This window comes from Rattus norvegicus, chromosome 3 (genome assembly GCF_036323735.1).
Source record: "Rattus norvegicus strain BN/NHsdMcwi chromosome 3, GRCr8, whole genome shotgun sequence".
Lineage (NCBI taxonomy): Eukaryota > Metazoa > Chordata > Mammalia > Rodentia > Muridae > Rattus > Rattus norvegicus.
The window spans coordinates 169,953,479-169,978,332 of NC_086021.1; the positions used below are offsets into that span (position 1 = coordinate 169,953,479).

Below are 24,854 nucleotides of genomic sequence, written 5' to 3' on the forward strand. Positions count from 1 at the left end.
CACCTCCATGAAAGAAAGCGCTGGTTCTTGGTACTTGGACCAGTGTCCTAAACAGTAAGGAATGCAATGACTCAGCTAGTCACTCAGGGACACTTTGGTGAACAAGGCCACGGGAAGGAAATCATTACAGACAGCTGGACTGTAAAAAGCAAAAATACTCCACACACCAAACTCTACAAGCCAGTAGAAGCTGAGCGGCCCATGATTCAACAGGCCTGTTTTTGCCACGTGGCTCCCAGCTCATGGTACGTGGCACATAGCCCTGGCTTGCCGCTGGCTGCTCCAAGCACTGCTGGAAAACAGAACTGGACCTCGGGAAAGCTGTGAGTGCGTTTTATTCCCAACTCTGATTGTCCATCCATGTGTCCCCTCCATCTCCTCGTTTGCTGTCCTTTTGCCCTCTTGGCATAGCTCTCAAAATCAATAATAATAAGCTAGAATTTAGCATTTCACACATGCTGGCAACTTGGCAGGGACACAAGGTCAGACAACCAGGATCTTCTCAAGGCCCCGAGGCAGGCAGATGCCAGACAAGTCCTGCTCCCTGGGGGAGGCTCAGTGTCCAGGAAACAGAGGCCGGTGGCAGGTCTAGGGGGCTGAGACTGAGACGGAGACAGGACAACCCAAGACATAACTACAGGTTCACTTAATTTTATTGGCGGCCTCGTGTATGCCAGAGCCTGATCTGAAGATAGATTAGTGAAGACAGACCAAACATCTTGTCCTCCTGGGGTCCACATTCCTGTGGAGGGAGACAAACACCAGCTATCATCAAGAAGTAAATTATGATAGCATGTGAGGGAGTGATTCATGTGTGTGTGTGTGTGTGTGTGTGTGTGAGCACGTGCACACATACAAGTACAGACACACACACAAAAGCTCAGACATGTGTGCTCGATCTGGTGAGTCGCGTGTGGGCGCGCACATTGTATGTACAATGTAGAGACCAGAGGGCCAACTTCGGGTACCTTCCTCCATTTCTCTCTACCTTATTTTGGGAGGTAGTTTCTCTACTGAACCTAGAGCTAGATATTTCAGCTCTATTGGTTGTCCAGAGGATCGTCCTGTGTCTGTCCCCCCACTACCTCTCTGTCCTCCCCTCCCACCCAGAAGGGCTGCAGTTACAGATGCTTGCTGTTCCAGCATCCAGCTTCCATGTAAGGGGCGTGGCTCCAGGCTCAGGGCCTCATGCTTCCTCCTTAGCTCTACCCACTAGGCCATCTCTCAAGACTCGTGGAAGGGATTCTTGATGCCGGAAAGAATGGAGCAGGAGGACATAGCTGGGGAGCAGACCCCACTGAGTCTCACATAGCCGTGAGGCTGCTGAGAAAGCCATACAGAGAGTGCATTGCTGCAGGGAGGGAGGGCCAGCGCCAGAACTGGAGCCCTGTGGCAGAATCAGGCCTGTTAAGTCCCCTTTAAGAAAAGGTCTCAGGCTGGGCATGATGGCATATGCATTTAATCCCTCCCCCGTAGAGGCAGGTGGATGTCTGTGAGTTCAAGGCCAGCCTGATCTACAGAGCAAGCCCCAGGCCAGCCAAGGCTGCATAATGAGATCCAGTCTCAAGAAGAATATTAAAGCCTCTCGTATCCAAACTTGACTCACACTAACTGTGTAGCTGAGAAGGACCTTGGGTTTTTGGTTTTTTTGTTGTTTTTTTTTTCTTTTTTCTTATCCTCTGCTTCTATTTTGCTCAGCCTTTCCTTTTGTTTGTTTTGCTTTTCAAGACAGGGTTTCTCTATGTAACAGAGCCCTGGCTGTCCTCAGCTCACTCTGTAGGTCAGGCTGGTCTCCAACTCACAGTGTCTGCCTCCCCTTGTGCTGGGATTAAGGGTGTTAGCCCTGCCTTACCTTACTCAAGTGTATGGACCACTGAGGTTTGAACCCGAGGACTTGGGGAAGCCAAACAAGCACTGTGCTGACAGGGTCGCATCTCCGGCTTGCTGGAGAATTTTCTTTTAAGACACAGAAAGCTCCATTTTACACAGTGGTCTGACTTTTCAGTTTCCCTCCTTAGGTCAGAAATTACTGTCAAATTCCAGAAAGGCTCGGCCCCCTGATGTCTTTCCTGAGAAAAGCAGTTGGAACCTGGACACTGCCAGACAACATGGCCAGGCCAGTCAATCCTCAGCTGGATTGCCAAAAGCTTTTCTTTGGCAAGGGTGGCAGAGGCAGGGCCTAGAAGGGGCGGGGCCTGAGGTATTAAGATACCTCCTCCAGGGGCTGGGGATTTAGCTCAGTGGTAGAGCGCTTACCTAGGAAGCGCAAGGCCCTGGGTTCGGTCCCCAGCTCCGAAAAAAAGAACCAAAAAAAAAAAAAAAGATACCTCCTCCAAAAGTTCCTGACTCACTAGGTCTGTCAGGTGGGTGAGCTGAGAATGTGAATATCTAATGAGTTCCCAGGAGCTACCACCAATGCTGCTCCACCAGCCTCACTCTTAAGTATCACTATCTGAGGCGGGGAAACTAGAGCAACCAGTAAAGTACTTGCCTTGAAAACTATCAACCTGTCTTCGATTAAAACAAAAAAGCCCCTCTGGAAGCAGAGGCAGGCAGAGCTCTTAAGAGTTTGAGGTCAGCCTGGTCTACATAGTGAGTTCCAGGCCAGCCAGGGATCTACAGTGAGAACATGATAAGAGAGAAAGACAGAGGCAGAGACAGAGACACCGGACAGGACAGACTATTGCTGTGAACTTAGATATCTAGGCAGACACGAATCTATCATCTTTAACAAGGAAAAAAAGGAGGGCACGAAGTTAATATTGAATTTTAGATAAATAATGCATAGTGCACGAAACATACTAAAAAATGTGTGTCTGAAATTAAAATGCAACTAGTATCATTTGGGGTTTTTTGTTTGTTTGTTTCTGTTTTTGCTAATAGCAATACACCAGCTGTCTGCCTCCTGGCCCTCAGGACTGCCTCCCTAAGGAAAGCCAATGCCAGCTACCGCTGTATCCTGTCCCACTAGGACTGGTGGAGCCTCTGCTCCTGGCAGCCAGTCTTGCTCCTTATGACATGTGACCACAGCTGCAGGCCTGGCTCAAAGCTCCCATTCACCTCAGGCTGGGTTCACTCGAAAGGAAGTAGTGGGGCAAATAGTCACCGAGCCTGCCTGTGGGTCAAGAAGCATATAGGCTCCAAAACTTCATACAGACGGCAGCAGTGCCTCCTCTAATCCTGGATTAACAAGGACAGCCAACAGTGGTATAGGCTGAAGCTGGTACACGCACCCAGGAAGAGGAGTAAAAAGCCAATGCATTCACAAGATCCTTTCAGGCTAAAAGGATACCCCGATGGTGGCGATATAAGGTACACGCTAGAGCAGGATAGCCCCTGCCTTGGTCAGCTCGGCTGGGTATTAGGACAAGGAAGATCGCCCGAGGCTGCATCTCACCCCTTTACACCCCTCCGTAATTACCACACTCTGAATGATTCGGAGTTCCAAAACCAAGCTTGATGCAAATCCAACTTCTGCAACAATCTTTATGAACTTCTTGCCCCTTGGATAAAGAACGACAAAAACAATTTGTGCCTCATCTTCAAAACTGTGAGCCGAGAGCTGGTCATGGTACTGTGCATCTGCAGGAAGGAAGGGCTGCTAAAGAGACTGAGGCCAGGGGATCAACTGAGCCCAGGAGTTTTTTTTTTGTTTTGTTTTGTTTTGTTTTTTTGTTCTTTTTTTTTTTTTTTTTTTGGAGCTGGGGACCGAACCCAGGGCCTTGCGCTTCCTAGGCAAGCGCTCTACCACTGAGCTAAATCCCCAACCCCGAGCCCAGGAGTTTTAAGTCATCCTGGGCAACATAGTAAAATCTTGCCGCCAACCTCCTGCTTCCCACCCAAACGAAACAAACAAACCCACATAAAACAACAAGAAAGGGTTGGGGAGATGTCTCACTGGTAAGAGCTCTTGTTCTGCAAGCATGAAGATGAGTTCAAATCCCCAGGACCCACATAAAAAGCCAGTCATGAGGGTTGGAGCGATGGCTCAGTGGTTAAGAGCACTGGCTGCTCTTGCAGAGGGTCAGTGTTTGATCTCTGGAACCCACATGGAATCTCACGACTGCGCCAACTCCAGTCCCGTTAGAGCCAGTGCCTTCTTCTGGATGGTGTACGCACGCACGCACGCACGCACGCACGCACGCACGCACGCACGCACGCACGCACGTCTATGCAGGCAGAATACCCAAACGCACAGAATAATAATAGAAAAGAAAATGAAAGCCAGGCTTCATGGCACAGGCCTGTTATCCTGGTTGGTTAAAAAATAAATCAAGTCACGGCTATGCATACCTATAAACCTAACATTCTGTGACACAGAGAGAGTAGATCCGGAGAGATCATTGACTTCCCAGTTGAACCCATAAAGCAAGTTCCTGGTTCAGAGATGATCATCTCAAAGCGTTAAGGTGGATAGGAATAGTGATGATGCCCAGCTTTTTCTCCAGCCCCCATATGCACCCCGACTCTCGGGGACATGGCTCTCCCCATACACTGTACCCTCCCCCACTCTACCCTCCGCCACTGTACCCCCCTCCCAAACCACACGCCTAAACAAAAAGTACACTAAGCACTGGGGACTGCCTAATGTGCACCTTGTGCTGTGCTCAGCATTTATTTAGCTCAGTAAAACTATATGGGGCTTGAAATCTCACTGCCATGGTTGCCATGGTTGCCATGGTTGCCATGGTTGCCATGGTCGCCATGGGTCAACCTTTGTCAAGGGCATGAGGATTTAAATATATAACCAAGACCGAGAACCACTGGTTATGAGATCTTCACCAAATAATCCTGCAAGGTAATTTTATCACCGTTTAGCAAGTGAAATTAAGAATGAAACCATTAGATTAGGCTGGGCATGGTGGGACTCACCTTTAATCCCAGCGCTCTGGAGGGAGTCTGAGTCAGGCAGAACCTTGCACTGAGGCCAGCCTGTCCTATATAGCTATATAGCCATGCCCCATTTTTCTTTTCTTCTTCCTTTCCTCCTTTATTAAGATCTTTATTAAGACCTGGTTGTGCTAAACATATTATGAAGATCAGGCTGGCCTCCAACTCACAAATACCCGCCTACCTCTGCCTCCGGAGAGCTGGGATTAAAGACTGTGAGACCCCAATTTTAGACAAGGAAAAAATTGACCCTGGCATCAGACGCCTCAGATTGTGGCCTCTCTTAACTTCTTACCTTCCTTCTTTGAGAATTCCTGTTTCCAGGGTTTTACCGTCGAATGTAATCATTACACACATAATGACGCCACAGGCAATCTTGTGGCACACCACAACCCCCAGGGTGGCCTTGAGATTGCTCTGCCTCCAGCAGGGCTCCTCTGAGATAGCAACTAGATACTACAGCATGAACAACAAAAGCAGTCATTTCTAACCAAGCTCTGTCCCCTTGGATCACATTTTGGCAATAGCTTCTCACTCCTCACCGTCCAGTCCTTTCTGTAGCTTGCTTTTCCCAGTTCTCCATTCCCATCCCTCTAGGTCTGACTTTTTATGACTTTACCCTAAAGTTAATTAATTCATTAATTAATTATATTTAGAGCAGAGGTTCTCAGCTTGTAGGTAGAGACCCCCTGGGGGATGACCCCTTTCCACAGGGGTCACATATCAGATATCCTGCATATCTGATAGTCACATTATGACTCATAACAGTAGCAAAATTACAGTTATGAAGTAGCAACAAAAATAATGTTTACGGCTGGAGATCACCAGGACTTGAGGAACTGTATTAAAGGGTCACAGCATCAGGAAGGTTGAGAACCACTGATTGAAAGTGTGTGCACAGTGTGTACTCTGGCTTCACAGCCAGTCAGAGACACCTTGTAAGTGCAGATTACAGTTCTCCAACTCAGAAGCAAGCACCTTTACTGGCTGAACCACTGTTTGTTTGTTTGTTTGTTTGTCTGTCTGCTTGTTTTGACTTTTCCAGATAGGGTTTTACTATGTCTCCTTGGCTCTCCTGGAACTCCCTCTGTAGACCAGGCTACCCTGAAACTCTGGGATCTGCCTCCCTTTGCCTCCCAGTGCTGGAATAAAGGTGTGTGTCACCATGCTGGGCTGACTGAGCCATCTTTTAGGCAAAGCCTGCCTGTGCTTTTCAGAACAAAGGCCGTCGTCACCTTCTTAAGCTTTCCAGCACATCTTGTTTGTGGGGCTGATACATACAGGTAGTCAGAGAGGTCTTTGAATCAGGGGAGGCTTTGGACAGACTCAAAGCTATTCCTGGCTGGCCCTGGTCGTTTGCATTTATCGCCTTCAAATCTGCTCAAGTGTCTTGCCTGCCCTTGAGATTGTTGGGTGGTGAGAAAGTGTGATTGGGAGAGAAGACTGATCACCATCTGCCCTCTGCTGGCCGGTGGTGGTATTAAGCGCATTGCCCATCCGCTAATGTGTCTGATAGATGACTGAGCATATATTTTTTGCAATGGCACTGAGCGCTTGAAGGTGATCTGTTCTTAAGGCGTTCAAGCTCAGTTCAAGGGGACATTTGAAGCTGGGTGGTGTAGCGGTGGTAGATCTCTTTGCGCGTATCACCGAGTTTGATATCAGTATGCAAAAACAAATAAACGAGCCTGACATTAACTGAGCAAATAAGACAGCTGTGATCATATGGGGTGTGGAGGGTCAAGGAACGCTGTTCCCAGGATGGGAAATACAAGCGTCAAGCACTCGACAAAGGCATTCATGTTCTCTGGCAAATCTTACAAAGCTTTCCTCTCTAATCGGTGCGCGATTCGCCGAAGGTCACAGAGTCAGGTAGATAGGAACAGGACGTAGGTAGACGCGGTTCCAAAGTCCTTAGGTCTTTCGAGCTCCTGTCGTGGCAGCTAGTGGAGTTACGGGTGTGGTTGGGAACGGGTCAGAGCCCCTAAGTCTGGTGCTCCCCAGTCTCCATAGGAAAAAAGGAGCCCTTGAGTGTGAACACGGGACGGGGGCGGGGTCTTTTCGAAGTAAGGGGTGGAGCCTGAACTGACGGTGACAGTGAAAGCCGCACCTGGTTGGTGGAAGGAGTGGAGCCCGGATCTCCCGGGTCCCAGAGGAAGCGGAAGTGCTGGGATCTGGACACTCACCTGTGGAACCTCTGCATACAGGTAGAGGCGGCGACTCAGGGTCTCAGTCCACGGGAGGGAAGTTTCTACTTAGGAACCTAGATGGGCTAGGGAAAAAAATGTTCTTCTCCCACTCTGTTCTTCTATGTCATTTTCACTTCAAGGGCCAGGGTCCATTTGGAGCTAGAGAAAGAGTAGAGAGGGGTAATGGCTTCATTTCCTTCCTGCCCCTTTCCCAGCGGCTACGAGCTCCCTAGATAGCCAAGACTAGGGAGCTGGAGAGGAGATGCTAGAACCTTTTAGGGAGGCTCCCCCAGACTGACCGTGTGTCCTTGGTACTGAGTCCTCAGTTGCAAAGGAATGTCCGGGCCCTTCCCTGGCCTGTCTTGCCAGTCAAGGAGGGGAATTGAGACTTTCCCTCACCTGGGGCAACAGAAGTTGCCACCCTAGGCTGGAGAATTGTAACTTAGTGGTAGGCCACTTCCCTGGTCTAAGGGTCCTGAACCTTATACCCCTACTCTCTTTGGTGGCAGTTGGAAAGTCATCCCCATGACTCCCCCATCTCAAAATCTAGGGACCTAAGAATCCAGAGCAACTTGTTTTGGCTTCCCTGTGGTAGAAGCAAACTGGCCCTGGAACCTTGATGACAGATCTAGCCTGGCTTAAGCTAGGTACTCCGTAAGGCCTGGAGTTCACCCGTCGTCCATCTTGTAAATAGCGAGTTTCCCACTGGTCATGGTGTGGGGTGTCAGCCTGCTGTGTCTAAACTGTTAACTGCAGGTAGAGGCTGCCCTACTGCGCTGCCCACAGCCTAAGCGAGCGGGATAGTCACGATTCTGGAAAAGATGCTGGCGTCTCTGCTAGATGTCACACACGGGCATAACACCTATCGTACGACGGGACTGTATGCAGATTGTCTCAGAGGGTACTCATCCCTACCTGATATTATCTCCTCTTAAAGAAGCTGAAATTTAGACTCAGAGAAATAGGGGCTGGAGAGATGGCTCAGAGGTTAAGAGCACCGGCTGCTCTTCTAGAGGACCCAGGTTCAATTCCCAGCAACTACACCTATCCGTGACTCAGTTCTGGGGGAATCTGACACCCTGACAGGGGGGTGGTGTCTGACACCCTCACATAGACATATATGCAGGCAAAGCACTAATGCACAGGAAAAAAATAAAATGAAGATACTTAAAAAAAAAAAAAGATTCAGGTAAGTGAAGCAATTTGCCCAAAGTCATAGCTGGGAAGGGGCAGGGTATAGATTAGAACTCAGACACTGTGGTGTTCTTACCCACAGTGCTTTGCTGCCATCAATGATCTGGGTATCTGGTAATAAAGCCTTAACCTAAACAATAGGACAATCAAGGGCGGGGGAGGCCAAAAAGAAGGTTTCCTTAGGGGTGGATGTGGCCGGGGTAGGATTTTACTTAGAAGTAGCCGAAGCCCAAGCAAGTGGGATTCTAGAGAGTGAGATGGGTCTCACCTAAGGCTTATACTGTGAAAGGGAAACTGAGGCCAGCTAGTTGTTTGCCTGAGAACCTGTGAATAGACCTGAGTGAGTCTAGTGACACCCCATCCCATGTGCCCACCTCTGCCATCTAGATCCTTTTCTTAGGTTAGTGACCCTCCACTGGGGACAGGTTTTCTTCCAAGGAGACATTTGACTTTATTTGCAGTGCTGTGGATTGCACCTAGGACCTTGCATGTAAAAGGCAAGTGCTCTCCTGGGCTACATTCCTCCTAGGAGGCTTTTAGCATCTAGAGACAACTTGGCTGCCACATCCTTGGATAGGAGCTGGGAGCCTAGTGGCATCAAATGGTCAGGAACCAGAGATACTGTCTTACAATTTACCCTGCCAAACACACACACACACACACACACACACACACACACACACACACACACACACACGCTACAGCAAACCAAGCCTGCCATGCTTGTTTTTCCAGTTCTTTCCCTCCCAGCAGGTCTGAGGCAGCTTTGTTTTCACCCCTACTCTGGGCAACCCATGCTTACTCCTTTTACTCCTTTATTCCTGGAGACCCTGGGTCTTCTCTGTTTTTCCTAGACTGACTAGTCTAGAGCTTTGCTCAACAGATAGGTGTCTGTCCTGTCAGTCTGTCTCCGTCTGTAGTCATTGAGTTCGATATTAGAGCAGAATGAAGCTTCCCGCCAAGGAGCCAACAGGTGTCTTACAGACAAAATGGTTATTGGATTTGAGCAACATTACAGAGCCACAGAATTTAATTTCACCGCATTTTGACTTAGCCTCCCGCTGGCTAGGCCAAGACTTTGTTATCAGGTGTCTAGATCATGAATGGCCATGAGGCATTGTGGGTAAGGGTACCAAACTGCCTGGATCTGATCTCCACTCTGACAGTGACTAAGTTGTGACTCCGGGCAAATCACTTCACCTGTCTTCTTCTTCTTCTTCTCCTTCTCCTTCTCCTCCTCCTCCTCCTCCTTCTTCTCCTGCTCCTCCTTCTTCCTCCTTCTCCCTCTCCCTCTCCCTACACCTCTCCCCTCCCCCTCCTCATCCTCTCCTTCTCCTCCCCCTCTCCTTCTCCTCCTCCTCTTCCTCTCCTTCTCCTTCTATGACATTTTATTTAATGTAATTCAAAAGGTATTTGGGGTTTGCTAGAAGACAGTATAGTCTTATACAAACTTATAATGTTTAGTTACAGATTTTTTTCCTAAGAGATAAAACCAACAAAAGAGTATACATTGGCTCGAGCTACGTGCACCATTTATTGACACAGAGGAAAGCCTGTCTGTGGTTCCAGAACCAACCAGACAGCGGCATTCCCTCGAAAATGTTAACCACTGGGGTCCGACTTTCTGAAAGTCACTACGGGCTGGGAACACTGAGATAACTCCTATCAAACACTCAAGGATTCAGGCACCACTAGGGACTTTCTTCAGATGTACATGTGGACCCAGGAAGGGTCCTGAGTTTCCCACATTTCCAACAAGCTCCCAGTGACACTTATGCTACCAATTCCTGGACCACATTCCAAGATTGGTGCATCACAGAGCTGTACAGAGGTGGCTGCTCTCTGTGGTGTGTTTCAGGGACTGTGGACTAATTAAGGAGTCAGGAGACCTGAGTCACAGTGTCTTTTCTGCTCCCCCCCAACACACACACATACACACACACATAATCTATACTCTATTATCACCATGAAGTGTGGTATATCAATTAGCTTCTTTGAAGGAAGATCCTGAGCTATTGTCCTCCAGGAATTCTTAGGCAAGATCTGAGAGAGGAGGGTGACCTGTTGCCGTGTCATGGGTCTTGCAGCCAGGGCAGTGGGTCCCTTACTTGGCAGTATAACAGGTGTGACGAGCTGAGTCTGGTTCAGGTGGAGCAGGAGGAGGGGACACTGTGTCAGCTTGGCCATGACTCTCATTACAGCCCTGGCTTTTCTTTGTTGCCACTGAAGCCTCCTCCTTCACCTTTCCCCACCCTCCCTCATAGAGGAAAGCCAGAGGGACCAGTCCGGCTGGGTTATAGGACAGTGCTGGCCAGAATGTGGCTCTGAGGACCTGCCTGGCTGAATTCTAGTCTGAAGCTAGAGACTGGCTGAGGACAGTGGCCTGGAGACCCTGGGAGGCTGTGGGCCTCATCTTACCAGGAGAAAAGGGTTGGGGCGTAGGGCTGGTGTGGCATCCTGAAGCTACACAGAGACCTTACTTGGTTCAGTAGAGACTTAGGTACCTGGAATTCATATGCAGGAGCCCATTCAATTTCTAGGACCAGGAAGCAACAAGCTAGCTAGACCCATTTCTTTTTTCTTTTCTTTTCTTTTCTTTTCTTTTCTTTTCTTTTCTTTTTTTTTTTTTTTCTTTTTGGTTCTTTTTTTCGGAGCTGGGGACCGAACCCAGGGCCTTGCGCTTCCTAGGTAAGCGCTCTACTAGACCCATTTCTTAAATGGAAGACTTCCTTTAGCACGCCGCCTATTAACTAGCAGGGCTACCCGCATCAGGAGGCTCTCCCCGCTGCCCACGATGTCCTGTTTACACAGCGAATCTTCTTCCTATTTGTCCTTGCCAAGGGTTCCGGACGTGAGTCACACAGACCTGGACTTGAACCTCAGGTTCCTTCTTTCATAGGCGTGAGACCTTGGGCAAGTCACTCCACCTCCCCAAGCTTCACCTGGTTCGTCTGTAAACAGGAATAATAGCAGCAGCTCTGGCAGCCTTTCGAGGTTGTCCTGAGGATTGGATGAGCCATGCCCATGGAGGGCTCATGGGCGTCACAGTGAGTCATAGCATTTAGAGGCACGGGCAACCAGCCATTGTGCTATTGTTTCACCCCGAGTCCTTGTTTTTACAGATGTGGAGATTGGCGGTAGGAGAAGTCAGCCGGCTGCCCAAGGGTCCCACTGTAGGTTTGTGGGCCAGCCACAGCTAGTAGGCCCAGGTCTTCTGGAGATCCTCCCATCCCGCGGCTGCTGCCTCTCTTTAAGCACGTTCCCTTTCTGAGGGCTGGACAACGTAAGCTTGGACATCCCAGGGTTGGCCAGCAGCAGCCATGAACTATGTGGGGCAGCTGGCAGAGACAGTGTTTGGAACAGTTAAGGAGCTATACAGGGGCCTGAACCCAGCCACACTGAGCGGCGGCATTGACGTGCTGGTGGTCAAGCAGGTGGATGGCTCCTTCCGATGCTCACCCTTCCATGTGCGGTTCGGCAAGCTGGGTGTCCTGCGGTCACGGGAGAAGGTGGTGAGTGCTTTGGCCTTCGGTCTGGCTTCATTGGGGTGGGCTTTTGAAAGTACAGATATGTGTGTGTGTGTGTGTGGCGGGGGGTGGGGGAGAATCCCTGTCCTGTTTCTCTTCTTTTGTTCTTTTCATTGAATTTTCTTTAAAAATGTATCTTATTTTATTTATCTTGTATATGTATGTATGTATGATTGTGTGAGCACACTGTGTGAGTGTGCGCGAGCGTGTGGGTGTACGTCAGAAAACAACGTGGGGGGTTGGGGATTTAGCTCAGTGGTAGAGCGCTTGCCTAGGAAGCGCAAGGCCCTGGGTTCGGTCCCCAGCTCCGAAAAAAAGAACCAAAAAAAAAAAAAAAAGAAAGAAAGAAAAAAAAGAAAACAATGTGGGAGGCTGTCCTTTCCTTCCACTGTGTGGGTTCCAGGGATTGAACTCAAGTCGTTAAGTTTGGCAGCAAGTGCTGTTTCCCGCTGAGCCACCTCACTGGTCCTCACTGTTTTGGGGTTGGCTTGGGGCTTTGATCCCGAAGACTCTCATTTTCCTAGGTAGGAAGCCCAGAGGAGTAGAATCAAATGCTGCGGCTACCAGGCCTGGCTCAACTTCCAAATGCTTCTCCTGTGGCCGTGCTAAATCACCTTGCGTCTTCAAACAAAGCCACGTCACCCTTAGGAATGGACACTTTTTTTTTTATATGTCTAGTGCTAGAAGTGGAATAGTTTGGGACAGTAAACAGGAGCTGATGATGTGACCTTGAGACCAGTGTGTGGGGACAAGGGGTTAGTCCCTTAGCAGAACTATGTCTACTTCCTCACGTATTTTTGCACCGGGTTCCTTTGTAAGCCACAGCCTAGTGGGCCCAAACCCCATTCGAGTTGAGGTAACTGAGTTTTTCAGAACCCTGATAGGAAGTTCTAATCTGTAAAAGGCAAGGTACTGAGAGATAAGAGGTTGGGCCGTAGAGCCGGGCAGATGGCCGAGTGAATAAAGAGCTTATGATGCCTGGGCTTTGATTTCCAGCAAACTTTTCCAATCTCAATAGCGATGTGCACCGTATGTCTGTGAATTTACAGTTTAAACATAGAAAGCCCGGAAGAGACGGCGATGCGGTAGCTCTCTGGAGCTCACTTGCCTTCCAACCTTGGTGAGCTCCAGGTCTCAAAGAATAAGGTAGAGAGTGACTGAGGAAGACGTCTGAGATTGACCTCTGACCCTCCCACATGAACATGTACACACACATGTGACACCACATACAAACACACATGAGACATAACACAAAGAGATCGGGGTGTAATTGAAGACCCTTTGCAGGTCCTCACAAATAATGAGTTCTCCCCCCCCCACACACACACACAAGCCTAAGTTTCTTTGCCTAGAAAGACAATGATAGAAGTTACTACAAGGGGTTGTTAAACAGGACGCTCTACATAACACACTCTACAGTAAGTGGGAATTCTCACCATAGTCCATGCAGTCAACACCCGGGAGAGGGGAAAAGTAGGAGACTCAGGTCACGGTGGTGCTTTCTTGGGGACCATGTGATGAGCGAGAGGCCAGGGCCACTGAAGTCTGGAGAGCGCTCTGCCCACCTCAGAGCTGGTGGCAGGTGGGAGGGACTGTGCCTTCAGATCTGGGTATGAGGACCCGTACCTTGGCCATGATGTCCCCAACCCCCATTCCCACTACAGGTGGACATCGAGATCAATGGAGAGCCTGTGGACTTGCACATGAAGTTGGGGGACAGTGGCGAGGCCTTCTTTGTCCAGGAGCTGGACAGTGATGAGGTAGGGACCATCCTCCTGGCTTGTACCCGACATCACCTCTCCACTGAGGCTCTATCTACCACGAGGGAACCTGGGGTCTGTCACTGCCCTTGACTGACCTCAGGGACATCTCTTCGGCAGAGATCTGATAAAGAGGGTCACTTGAAGCTGGCCTCAAACGTCATTATATCCACAGCCCAGAAAGGTGTGTGTGTGTACTTTGGTTCCTTCTGCTTCCTGAGGAAGGTTTCTGAAGCAGGGGCCCTCTGAGCTGACCCTCTGAGCCCGTGGAAAGACAGCTTGGATTGGAAACTCAGAAAAGACAAGGCTAAGGGGACCGCTAAGAGTAGAGCCTGGCTGTTCTAGTCTGTATCAGACCCAAACACCGAGAAGACAGAATTGGGGTGCATGTGAAAAGACGGGTGTCTTGCAGAATGAGGCAGGGCCTAGCCCAAGTCAACGAAAGAGTTTGCCTCGACTGCTGCATCACCTCAGTTAGAGGGGGCTTTGCGGCCAGTGTGGGCTGCCACTGCCTCTGCTCAGCCCCCGTGCCTGCCCCTAAATGAGTTCGCCGTGGGGCTCTGGATAACCTGATGGCCCCACCACTTTTAGCCCTTGTTTTCTCCACAGGAAGATGTGCCTCCTCGACTGTGCACCTCACCCATCCCGTGGGGAGGCCTGTCAGGCTTTCCCTCAGACTCCCAGCTGGGCACAGCGAGCGAGCCTGAGGGCCTCGTCCTTACGGGGCGGAGAAAGAGGCGGCGCAGGAGGAAACCCAGGCGCAGGGAGGATGCGGCGGACTCCAGTTCTGAAGAGCTGGAGGCAGGTGCCGAGAGTGAGCTGACCTTGCTGGAAAAGCCAATGCCAGAGTCCCCAAGGTAGGTAGGAACCAGGTCGGGGCACAGGGCACACTAGCCCGGGGCAGATGACTCTGGACAAGGGCCTTGATGTCTCTGTGGTCCCTAAGCAGTGCTTGGAAGGAAGAGGAGCCCTCATCGCAGCCTAAAGACATCTACCCCTACTCTGATGGCGAGTGTACGCCCCAGGCCAAGTAAGTGTTGAAGTGGGCAGCAGGCTGGTGTGAGACTGCTTTCAGCTTACATCTTTGTGATGACTAATGCCTCAGGACCCACCCAGTCGGTTTGTTGCCCATCTATATTTCTCTTTTGTAAAACGTTAAAAGTTTGGGGCAATTTTTTTTTTTTATTTTGTCTTGGTTTTGATAAAGTTTTGACTAAGAATCAAACTCACTTTTTCAATTGTGGCAAAATACTCTCGAGATGGACTTCCCCATTTTAGCCAGTTCAGAGTGCGCGATAGCATGAAGTCCGTTCACAACGTTATGTGACCATAGCTACTCAGTAGTTCTAGAACTTCCCTTCACACTGGACAGAAACTCTATACCCATTAAGAAGTCATGTCTTTGGGGCTGGAGAGATGGCTCCACACTAAGAGCACTTGCTGCTCTTCCCGGGGATCCAGTTCAGTTCCTCACACATATATGAAGCAGCTCACAGCTGCCTGTCACTCCAGCTCCAGGAGATCTGATGCCCTCTTCTGGCCTCCATAGGCACTGCACTCACTTGCACGCGCGCGCGCGCGCACACACATAAGTAGAGCTCACGGAAGTCACATCTTGCCATCCTTTTTGTTTTGATTTTTTTTTTTTTAGACAAGGTGTGACTTAGCCAAAGCTGGCCTTGAACTCTTTATGTAGCAGAAGATGATGCTAAGATTACAGGCATGTGTTACCGCATCTAGCTTTAAAAAAACTAAAACTGGATTGCTTTCTTGTTGCTGACTTGTGGGAATTCTTTACATACGTACATTTATATATGTGTGCATGTGTGTGTGTGTATATATATGTATATATATATGTGTGTGTGTGTGTGTGTGTGTATCCCCATATATATCCATATTTATCTAGATCTGTGTGTGTGTATATTTTGGATACAGCACAGGCATAAATATCTGTTGAAAATGGTTTTCCATGTTGTCTGAGATTGAGGGATGGCCACAGGCTGACTAGTGGTGGTCTCTGAATGCTTGTTCTTTGCAGCCTTTCATCTGCTGACCTAATGTCCCCTAAGAGTGACTCAGAACTAGAGCTGCGGCCCTTGGAGCCCAGTCCTCTGAGGGCTGAGTCTCATATGCAGTGGGCCTGGGGGAGGCTGCCTAAGGTGAGTTCTTCCTTGCTTCTCCAGTCTCTGCCTTTCGGGGACTCCCTGGCCACTCTGTATGAGGAGTAGAGCCCTTGGGATGTGCACCTTGTGAGCTCACATGCACCCCACTTGTCTTCCTGTATTTGTCTGATCGAAGGTGGCGAAAGCTGAGCATCCTGAGTTCTCGTTGGTCCTTGAAAGTATGGCTGAGGCAATCTGTGCTCTTCCTGGGGAACCTAGCCCTTCCTCTATGGCTGGCGTGGACACTTTGAGATCCCCAGCGCTGCAACCAGGAGTCAGGGAAGATATGTTTCATCCTGATGTGGAGGCATATCGTGAGGAAACTCCCATGGATTCTCCTCTTGCTGCCCCAGAGAGTAAGGAAACCAAGACTCAGAACCCCAGGGGTACAGGACACCCTCCTGCCACGAAATCATGGAGCTGGACCACTCCAGAGAGCCACACGCCCTCTGGACGTACAGAAGTCTCCAGAGGAAGAGGTGAGTGATGGCTGGGTCTCTCTCTTTGCATCCCTAGCCCCAGGTTATGTCCTGGGTGGGCTGTAGGACTTCAGGCACAGTTTGAGCAGCTGCCATATGCCAGGCCTTGTGCCTGGCCAGTGTTCCCAGGGTCTAGTCCCATGGAGGAGCCAAATGGCATGTGCATAAACAAGACAGAGCCTAGCATAGACCACACAGAACAGAGTCATTAGCTCGGGGCTGGGGCCTGGGAAAGCACGTGGTCTCTGAGTAATGAGAGTTATAACCAAGACATGGGCAATGAAGACACAGCCATGGGAGAAATGAGAAGAAAACTCTAGATAGAGGAGGCTGCGTGAATCAGGCCTCCAAGGTGGGAGACGGGTTTCAGGCCTGGGACCCGAGAGCCGTCTTGAGTGGATAGGGATGACGGATGCTGGGTCAGGACGTCAGGCAGGCCAAGCAAGGCTGGCCTCCCTCAGCACCCAGCCTGTCTTTACTGAAGAGTGGTAGGAAGGCCCCTGCACTGCACTGTCTGAGATGATAGCCACTGATTTATAGGAATCGAAATTAAGTTAAATAATTAAGGGCCGGGCATGGCGTGCCGTTGGTGGGATGCTCGTCTGACATGGAGGAAACCACGGTTCGAGCCCTAGTCTCAGATAAACTGCGTCCAGTGGTGCAGGCTTTTATCCCAGAATTTGGGAGATTCAGGTGGGGGGATTAGGAATTCAAGGTTGTCCTTGGCTACATAGAGTTCAAAGCGAGCCTGGGATATACGAGGCCCTGTCTCGAAGAAACAGTGCATAGGGTTAGTGCGATGACTCAGTGGGTAAAGCACTGACCCCAAGCCTGAGAACCTGGGTTTGGTCCCCAGGATCCACAAGGTGGAAGGAGAGAACTGACGCCTGCAAGCTGTCCCCTGACCCGTACACGTGTACTGTCATCCTCAGACCATGGCACACATGTCCCTCTACCGACACACACACACACACAAAATAAATAAAATCGCTTTTAAAAGGTGCCAATAAATAGGTAAAATAAGATGTAATGGTTCAAGTGAGCAAACTTTGAAAGTGCGCTTCTGTGCCACACCAACCTCTCTGAAGTGTGCTAGTGGCTCCTACGCTAGACAGTACGGATATGGGGCCCTTCTGTCATGGAAGACTTCTATTGGACAGCACCACCTTGAGACACTCAGAGAAGGGACACATGTTGTTCATGCCACGGAATCCATGTTTGGTGTGTGACTGTCCCCTCATTCATTCTCAGCTTCCCTGAAGAGAAGCCAGCACCTGGGCCCAAGTGATATCTACCTGGATGATCTGCCCTCCCTGGACTCTGAGAATGTGGCCCTCTATTTCCCTAAGAGGTGCTTGGGCACTGGGTGGCAGGGAGTTTGGGACTGGGGTCTGTGGAGCCAAAGGCCCTAGTCCCAAGCTTATCAAGGGCCTGGGAGGAAAGCGGGGAACCCCTTCATCTTCTTTTGTATTCGTAGCATTGCTGTCCACCCTCTTTGCCTTTAGTGACTGTGGGATGGGGGCCAGGAGGTGGAGCGAGCCCAGCAACCAGAAGCTGCTGGAGAACCCCAGCCGTGAGCACACAGCAGAGTGCACTCTGGACTCCGTGGACAGAATAGAATTGTCCCTCTGTGGTGGACTGGCCGACACTCGCGATATCTCCCTGGGTATGTTCAACCATGGTGCCAGCTATTCCAAGGATTAGTGCAGAGCTAGGGACCAAGGGAGGATGGGGAGGATGTTCAGGGATCAGAGAAGGGATGGAGACTCCTAGGGATGAACAGAGGGAAGAGGAGAACAGATATGACACTCAGGAGCCATTGGAGGACAGAAGTGACCCCTCAGGGTCAAGGAAGAGCAAGGAAGACCTCCAGAGACCACCACAGGGCAGGGAAGTTTCCAGGAGCCAGAAGTCAGGGAAGACGTTTGAGGATTGAGGGCACAGATGTAAGGCAGGGCAGGGCTTCCTGCCACCCGCTATCCTATGGTGCCCGCTCTCAGCCACCATTTTTATGACATAAATGCTCGATCATAAGCCTTGACCTAACCTGTGATCCCTGGAGTGGGAATAGGTGAAACACCAGAGAGCCAGGAGATGTTACCAAGAGAAAGACCTAGCCAACAGGAGGTATGGAGGGGATGAGGGAAGCAGATTGTGACATGACAGCCTCAGCCCTCACATTCTGCCTCTGTGCCCAGAGAAGTTCACCCAGCACATGGTCTCCTACGAGGACCTCACTAAGAACCCCGGGCTCCTGGATGACCCAAACCTCGTGGTGAAAATTAACGAGAAGTGAGTAGCTGGTTGGGGATGGCTGGTGTCCAGAGTTACCCACTCTCGATACCCTCAGAGGTACAGTAGCTCCAATACCTGATTCTTTCTCTCCAGGCATTATAACTGGGCTGTGGCTGCCCCCATGATTCTTTCTCTGCAAGCCTTCCAGAAGAACTTACCTGAGGTAATGCTTAGAATACCACCAGGGCTGATGCCTTGAAGCCATAGCCTCGGCAAGAAAGTAGATGGTGAACAGAGATAGGGCTTGGAGCTTGTGGTTACTGCCTACCAGACCCGCTCTCCAGGCAGGAAACAGAGGGCCTCAAAGTCCTGCTCATCCTGTGTGGACAAAGGCTGTCATTCCAAGGATTCTCAGCCATGGCTGGGTCCTACTGGGTTTGGGCTCTTCATCAGCGGCACTCAGGAGAGATCAGAACAGTATAAACATCCAACAGATGGCCGCACTGAGACAAACCTTCAACAGGAGAGTTTGGGATCTGAAAGATGAGGCCTGGGAAAGAGGGTCCCACCCTGCCCCTCCTCTGCTGAGCTCAGGGGTGCTAGCCCCCTTGGTCAGCCTTCCTCTATGGTATACCTCTTATACGCCATATTGAGGTGACATGAGCCAAACGCACCCACCCTCCAGGAAGGCACAGTTGATCAAAGACTCATCTAGATGAGCATCAAATTCAACCGATCAGTAGATGAGTAGCCTGGGGTGCTGAACAAGTCCCCACTAGTCAAATGAGTGACAGTCCTGAGCAGGTCAAGCAGGGAGCAGCGCGTGTGGATACCCAGATGGGGGAAGGAAGCCAGTGTTCATATTCCTTCTCAGAAGGAATATCGGGGCTGGGGATTTGGCTCAGTGGTAGAGCGCTTGCCTAGCAAGCACAAGGCCCTGGGTTCGGTCCCCAGCTCCGAAAAAAAGAAAAAAAAAAAAAAAAAAGAAGGAATATCACCTGGCCTTCTGCAGCCACCTGCCCTCTCTGTGAGGTCATGGAAGGCATAGCCTTGGCAAGAAAGAGGATGGTGAACAGAGAGGGGCCCGTGACGCTCCCTGCTGTTTCTGCTCTCTGTGAGGCCCCCAGGGCCCCACTCTTGTCTTATCTGTGACTCTTAGCTCAGTTAGGATTCTTCAGAGGGCATCTAAGTGTTGACAGCATCCCTTTAGTGATGTCTGGTTCTGTCATATGGTGGCAGGGCCTAGGACCTACGGGAAGAAAGAGAGCCCATCCCTTGTTTGACTCTCCTCATTTTATCCAGACGGATCTGCTACTTGAGGCCTTTGAGAGGCCCCCACGCATGCCTGCTGGCCCCCGGGTTGATAAACCCCAAGCTCCTGTTCTTCTGACTTGGGTTTTGTAAACAGCACCACTAGAGTGCTGATAGGTCATCAAGGCGGATTTCTTACCATGCATCTAATCAGCTTTTCTTTCTTTTTCTCCTTAAGGTAATGGTGCCTCAATCAGATAACGATCAGAATACCAAGAGAGAGATAGGATCATGAGTTAGGATCACTGACTTCAGGAAATTGTGTCTGTCTTTGGGTTAAAGAGTACACTGACTATGTCTGTTCCTGGGGCTATTGGGAGGCATCCTGCGTTGAGTACCAGTTCTAAGATTCTCCCAATACAGTACTACCCTCAGTCACTCTAGTAGGGCATGGGCTCGTGAGATCTGGAAGCTGAACTAGAGCCCAGGAGTTCAGTTGAGGCAGGAAGGGCCTTTGGTCGCCTTTGCAGACTTCCTGACCCATTCTTAGTCTCTCGGGAGGAGGTGAACATTTTCTTCAGCCTCCAGAAGTTGACAGTACCTTGCTCTAGGGTGGGCTGAGATTCTGGGCTCATGGGGTTCCCATTGTCAACCTAAGGTAGATTTATGTGGTGTAGAAAGAGTTCATGGCTGTCATCCACCCACAGAGCACTGTGGACAAGCTTCAAAAGGAGAAGATGCCCCGGAAAGGTGGGCGATGGTGGTTTTCCTGGAGACGCAGGGACTTCCCAGCTGAGGAGGTAGGTGGGTGGCCAGTGATCACAGGGCAGGGCCAGCACAGGCCAGGAAGCAGAATCTGCTTATGGAAGTTCTTCCCACAGCGCAGTGCCCAGAGGGAGAAAGCAGCAACCAGGAAACAGCAGGGGTGAGTAGAACCTGTTAGCAGGGCTTGGGACTGGAGCCTGGTGAGGATCTGCCTGGTGGGGGAGGGTGCCAGACCTCTTTCCCAGCCTTTTCATTCCTCTGAGAAATGTCCCCACCTCCAAGATGGGAAAACAGACCTAGAGACATACCAGATGTCCCTCAGGTAGGCAATGACAAAGCTGACCAGTTATGCAGACTGCTAGCCTGGGAGAGGGGCTGCTGTATTAAGGGGAGGGACAAGGGTCTCTCTTCCCCAGCCCACACTTGATTCTAATCTTGGAAGCAACCCAGCAATCCAGCTTGTGGAAAGAGTGACCAAGGGTGGGCTAGCTGAAGCCAAAACAAGTGAGATTAGGGACAAGTTCCAGGATACACGTGTTCAGGAGGATACCTCCAGGTAGACACCCCAAGAGAGGCATAGTGAAGCTAGATGGTTAGGCCTCCATTCCAGCTTGGCTCTCAGCTCCCTGGGCAGACACCCCACATAGGTGGCAGCTCTAGAGTGATAGGAACAGGGCCTGGATCACTCAGGTGCCTGCACTGAGGGTAAGCAAAAGGCCTATGGCTGGGGGAAGTGGTTCAAAATGCCAGCAATGCCTGCAGAGAGAAGACAGAGGTCCTAAGCAGTGATGACGATGTCCCAGATAGCCCTGTGATCCTCGAAGTGCCCCCACTGCCATCCTCCACTCCGGGCTATGTCCCTACCTACAAGAAGTCTCTTCGTCTCTCTTCCAATCAGATCGTGAGTGTGCACATCCCTGTGTTCCTGGGTGGAGGGGCTGGGCTGTGTTAATTCCGTTCAGGTCTCACAGGACCAAGGTGAAGTGCAGTTCACCACAGCCAGAATCTTCCCCACAGGCAGCTTCTCCATGGCCTGTGTTAAATACCTAGGGGGAGGGGGGCTCACTTCTTAATAGACCAGCTGATTTCTGTTAGAAGCTCTAAGGGAAAAGTCCTCTCATATCCTAAAATATCCACCTGCAGTGTGCTGCATTGTACCTTGGAAACCTCTTTGAAGCCATCAGTGCTGATAACAGCTCTTCAGATTTTCGACAACCCCATCCAGCCTTCATTATATGGATTCCCTGAGTTCTGTATCTGGTAGCCCCACAATCAGGAAGGCATCCATGGTTTGACCAGCTTGGTACAAGATAACAGCCCCTTGCCTGGGGCCCTAGAGTACTTGTCAAGTTTTGATTCAGCCTGGACACAGAGATCTCCTAGCTATGATGGAGAGAAGCCAGCATCATTCTCTAAGGTTCACATCCAGGGTCAGGTCTCACTTTAGCTACCCTTGCCCCCCTGAAAGGGCTTTCTATGATGATCGCACAGCCCCACCTCCTTTGGGAATAAGTATTTTCCTATCATGACCAGCCCTTGCCTTGGGGCTGATCTCGAAACCCAGGCAGAGAGTCACAAATGTGGTTTGTCTGTAATTTGCGCCATGGAACAGAAAGCGCTGTGCAGGTCCCTGGGAAGCACCGATGCCCTCTTTCTATATACAAGTGTCTGTGTGTGGTTGCTGTAAAACGCCTCAGGAAGGGTCTCAGAACTAACAGGAAGAGGGGAAAGAGGCTCGTGGGGATCAAAACCACAGCCAAAGTGTAGGGTGACAGATCATACCTTCTCCCTTTGTCTGCTCCCAGCGGTGTCTAAACCTGAATGAAGGAGCTAACGATGTGGTCTTCAGCGTGACTACCCAGTACCAAGGCACCTGCCGTTGCAAAGCCACCATCTACCTGTGGAACTGGGATGACAAGGTGGTCATCTCTGACATAGACGGCACCATCACCAAGTGAGACCCAGCTGGCTGTGAGGAGTCTGGGGGAAGTGCCTGGGGACCTACCTCCCATTGCTCTGGGTGTGTGGGAGCAGTGTGCAATGCCTTCTTCCAGGTGGGCCACGTTGAGCCACGCCCATGGAGCATGGGAGCCATGTGGGTAGCCTAAATGACTTTCTTCCCTGGTTATAGGTCGGATGCTCTGGGCCACATTCTGCCCCAGCTGGGGAAAGACTGGACACACCAGGGCATTACTAGTCTCTACCACAAAATCCATCTGTGAGTGCTGAGCTCTGGCTGACTGGGTCGGGACTCCTAGCTGGAGGGTAATAGGGTATCTTAGGCCACCCTAACTTCTGCCCTGGGAAGCCAGTCTTGGGTGCCACCAGGGGTAGACTGGGAAGTCCATAAAACAGAGACCTTTCTGGTCCTTAGTTCTCTCATGAGTCATGTACCTGCTGACCACAAGGTAGCAGAAAGCCATCTCTATCCTGGCCCCTAAAATAGTATCCAAGTTCCAGCTGGGACAGATGCTGACAATACCCACTCCCAAGGCCTTCCTCAGTCTCATTCTTCAAAGCCCTCTAGGTTTGAGGGCCAGAGACCCCCACTGAGCTGTGTTTGTAGCGAATGGATAATGGGAATAGGGAAGGTATCTCTGATGACTGTCTCCCACCCCCAGAAATGGGTACAAGTTCCTGTACTGCTCTGCACGGGCTATCGGCATGGCTCACCTCACCAAGGGGTACCTGCAGTGGGTGAGCGAGCACGGCTGCGGCCTCCCTAAGGGCCCCATCCTGCTGTCTCCCAGCAGCCTCTTCTCCGCCCTCCACAGGTAACCACGCTTACACACACGGGGAAGGCAAGAGCACCTCCAGCCTAGCACACATTTGCTCCTGGGTATCTCACAAGACTGGTCAGACAACATGTCCTCTGACTCTCTGGTGTCTTGTCTTTCCTTTGCCCTCATCCCCGTCCGTGACCATGGCCACTCCAGGGAAGTAATCGAGAAGAAGCCAGAGGTGTTCAAGGTTGCCTGCCTGAGTGATATCCAGCAGCTGTTTCTGCCCCAAAGACAGCCTTTCTATGCCGCGTTTGGGAACAGGCCTAACGTGAGTGTCCCCTCCTTACAGCTGCAGCCCCATCTCCCTGCCCCCCAGCAGTCTCAGACGCTGCCCTAACCCTTTCTGTCCCTTGCAGGATGTTTTTGCCTACAGGCAGGTGGGCCTCCCTGAGTCTCGAATCTTCACAGTCAACCCCCGGGGAGAGCTCATCCAAGAGCTCATAAAGAACCACAAATCCACGTAAGGCCCTGTGTCCCCCACACGCAGCCTCTCCCAGGACCCGGATTCCACCTCTTCTCCTGGATAAATCCTGGGCCTCGCCAGCTGTGAAGGCCACTGCCTTGTGACAACTCTGACTCAGTGCCGCCCATTCTGCCCACAGGTACCAGCGGCTTGGAGAGGTGGTGGAGCTTCTCTTCCCGCCCGTGGTGCGCGGCCCCAGCACAGACCTGGCCAACCCTGAATACAGCAACCTCTGCTATTGGCGGAAGCCACTGCCGTGTGTGGACTTTGACACCCTGGTTTGAGCTTGCCCTGACGGTTCTCCTTGGCCTGACCCAGGACTGATGGAGTACTTAGGACAGTAGGGGTCAGAAGATGCGTGCCGTGGGCCAATCCAACAAAGGGCTGCAAGTTGACTGGCAGCCTCCGCTACCGCCACCTTGAAACACAAATGGCCGTGTTCGTCAGTTTGACCGCTCGGTACCAGGGCACTGGGTTTGAAGAACTGGAACAAGATGGCATCTGACAGAGATGGCACCGAATGAGGCCCAGGTGGCTGTGGGAGCATGGGGAGTACTCAGGGACCCACCTCTCTATCAGGAGTCAGGTAGCTGTCCCAGGCCTCAGTACAGCCCTGACCTCCAGCTATTAAACGTGTCACTAGACTCTTGCAGGGTTCTCTGGCTCCTAGGCCATTGGTTCTCAATCTGTGGGTCGCAACCCCTTCGGAGGTCGAATGACCCTTTCATGGGGGTTTCATATCAGATATCCTGTTTATCAGATATTTACATTATGATTCAAAACTATAGTTATGAAGTAGCAGTGAAAATAATTGTATTTACAACCATGAGGAACAGTATTAAAAAGTCACAGCATTAAGAAGGTTGAGAACCACTGTCCTTGGGGTATCATCTGGGAATACTACGATCCCACGGGTTTTGGGAGCCCAGACTACCCTCCTTAGCCAAGTGTCTCTGTGATCCCGTCTCTCTGCTCATAGGTCTTGATCTAAATATCTAAGATCAGTTCATCTACCTTGAAATCTCAGCTCCAAGCCTGAATGGTCCAAAGCCCCTCTGACAGAAAGAAATTATTTGGGGGTCATAGAAGGGCTCATGGAGTATGGCTCCTGCCTGGCCCTGTTGGTTTCAGCCCCTTCTTGAGGGCTTAGCCCAAT

At 50.7% G+C, this 24,854-nt stretch overlaps 2 protein-coding genes across 21 annotated transcripts in view; one reads left to right on the forward strand and one right to left on the reverse strand.

Moving 5' to 3' along the window:
- The window catches only part of Zhx3 (zinc fingers and homeoboxes 3), a 130,875-nt gene extending 115,982 nt beyond the window's left edge, over positions 1-14,893 (reverse strand). The window contains exons 1-2 of the mRNA XM_039105096.2: positions 14,791-14,893; positions 7,077-7,238 (exon numbers count right to left, since the gene is read on the reverse strand). The gene's annotated coding sequence lies outside the window, so the exon portion shown is untranslated. The remainder of the gene's footprint in view (positions 1-7,076; positions 7,239-14,790) is intronic.
- Lpin3 (lipin 3) lies at positions 1-24,556 on the forward strand. Of its 20 annotated transcripts, none has more exons than XM_039105516.2 (22): positions 4,848-7,097; positions 7,836-7,980; positions 11,115-11,320; positions 11,396-11,785; positions 13,465-13,560; positions 14,170-14,417; positions 14,507-14,590; positions 15,599-15,719; positions 15,859-16,201; positions 17,453-17,552; positions 17,707-17,867; positions 18,400-18,493; positions 18,590-18,659; positions 20,395-20,487; positions 20,569-20,612; positions 21,215-21,353; positions 22,258-22,406; positions 22,584-22,670; positions 23,074-23,226; positions 23,389-23,503; positions 23,592-23,695; positions 23,838-24,556. In XM_039105516.2, exons 4-22 carry the CDS (start codon positions 11,594-11,596, stop codon positions 23,980-23,982), a joined length of 2,538 nt encoding a protein of 845 aa, XP_038961444.1. In that variant the 5' UTR covers positions 4,848-7,097; positions 7,836-7,980; positions 11,115-11,320; positions 11,396-11,593; the 3' UTR covers positions 23,983-24,556. The 20 variants fall into 20 exon arrangements, 17 of the variants coding, with proteins under 17 accessions (XP_038961443.1, XP_038961447.1, XP_063140260.1 ...); XM_063284194.1 differs by having other exon boundaries at positions 4,852-7,097; positions 14,510-14,590; XM_039105515.2 differs by lacking the exons at positions 4,848-7,097; positions 7,836-7,980 and adding an exon at positions 70-323.
- The last annotated feature ends 298 nt before the right edge of the window (positions 24,557-24,854 follow it).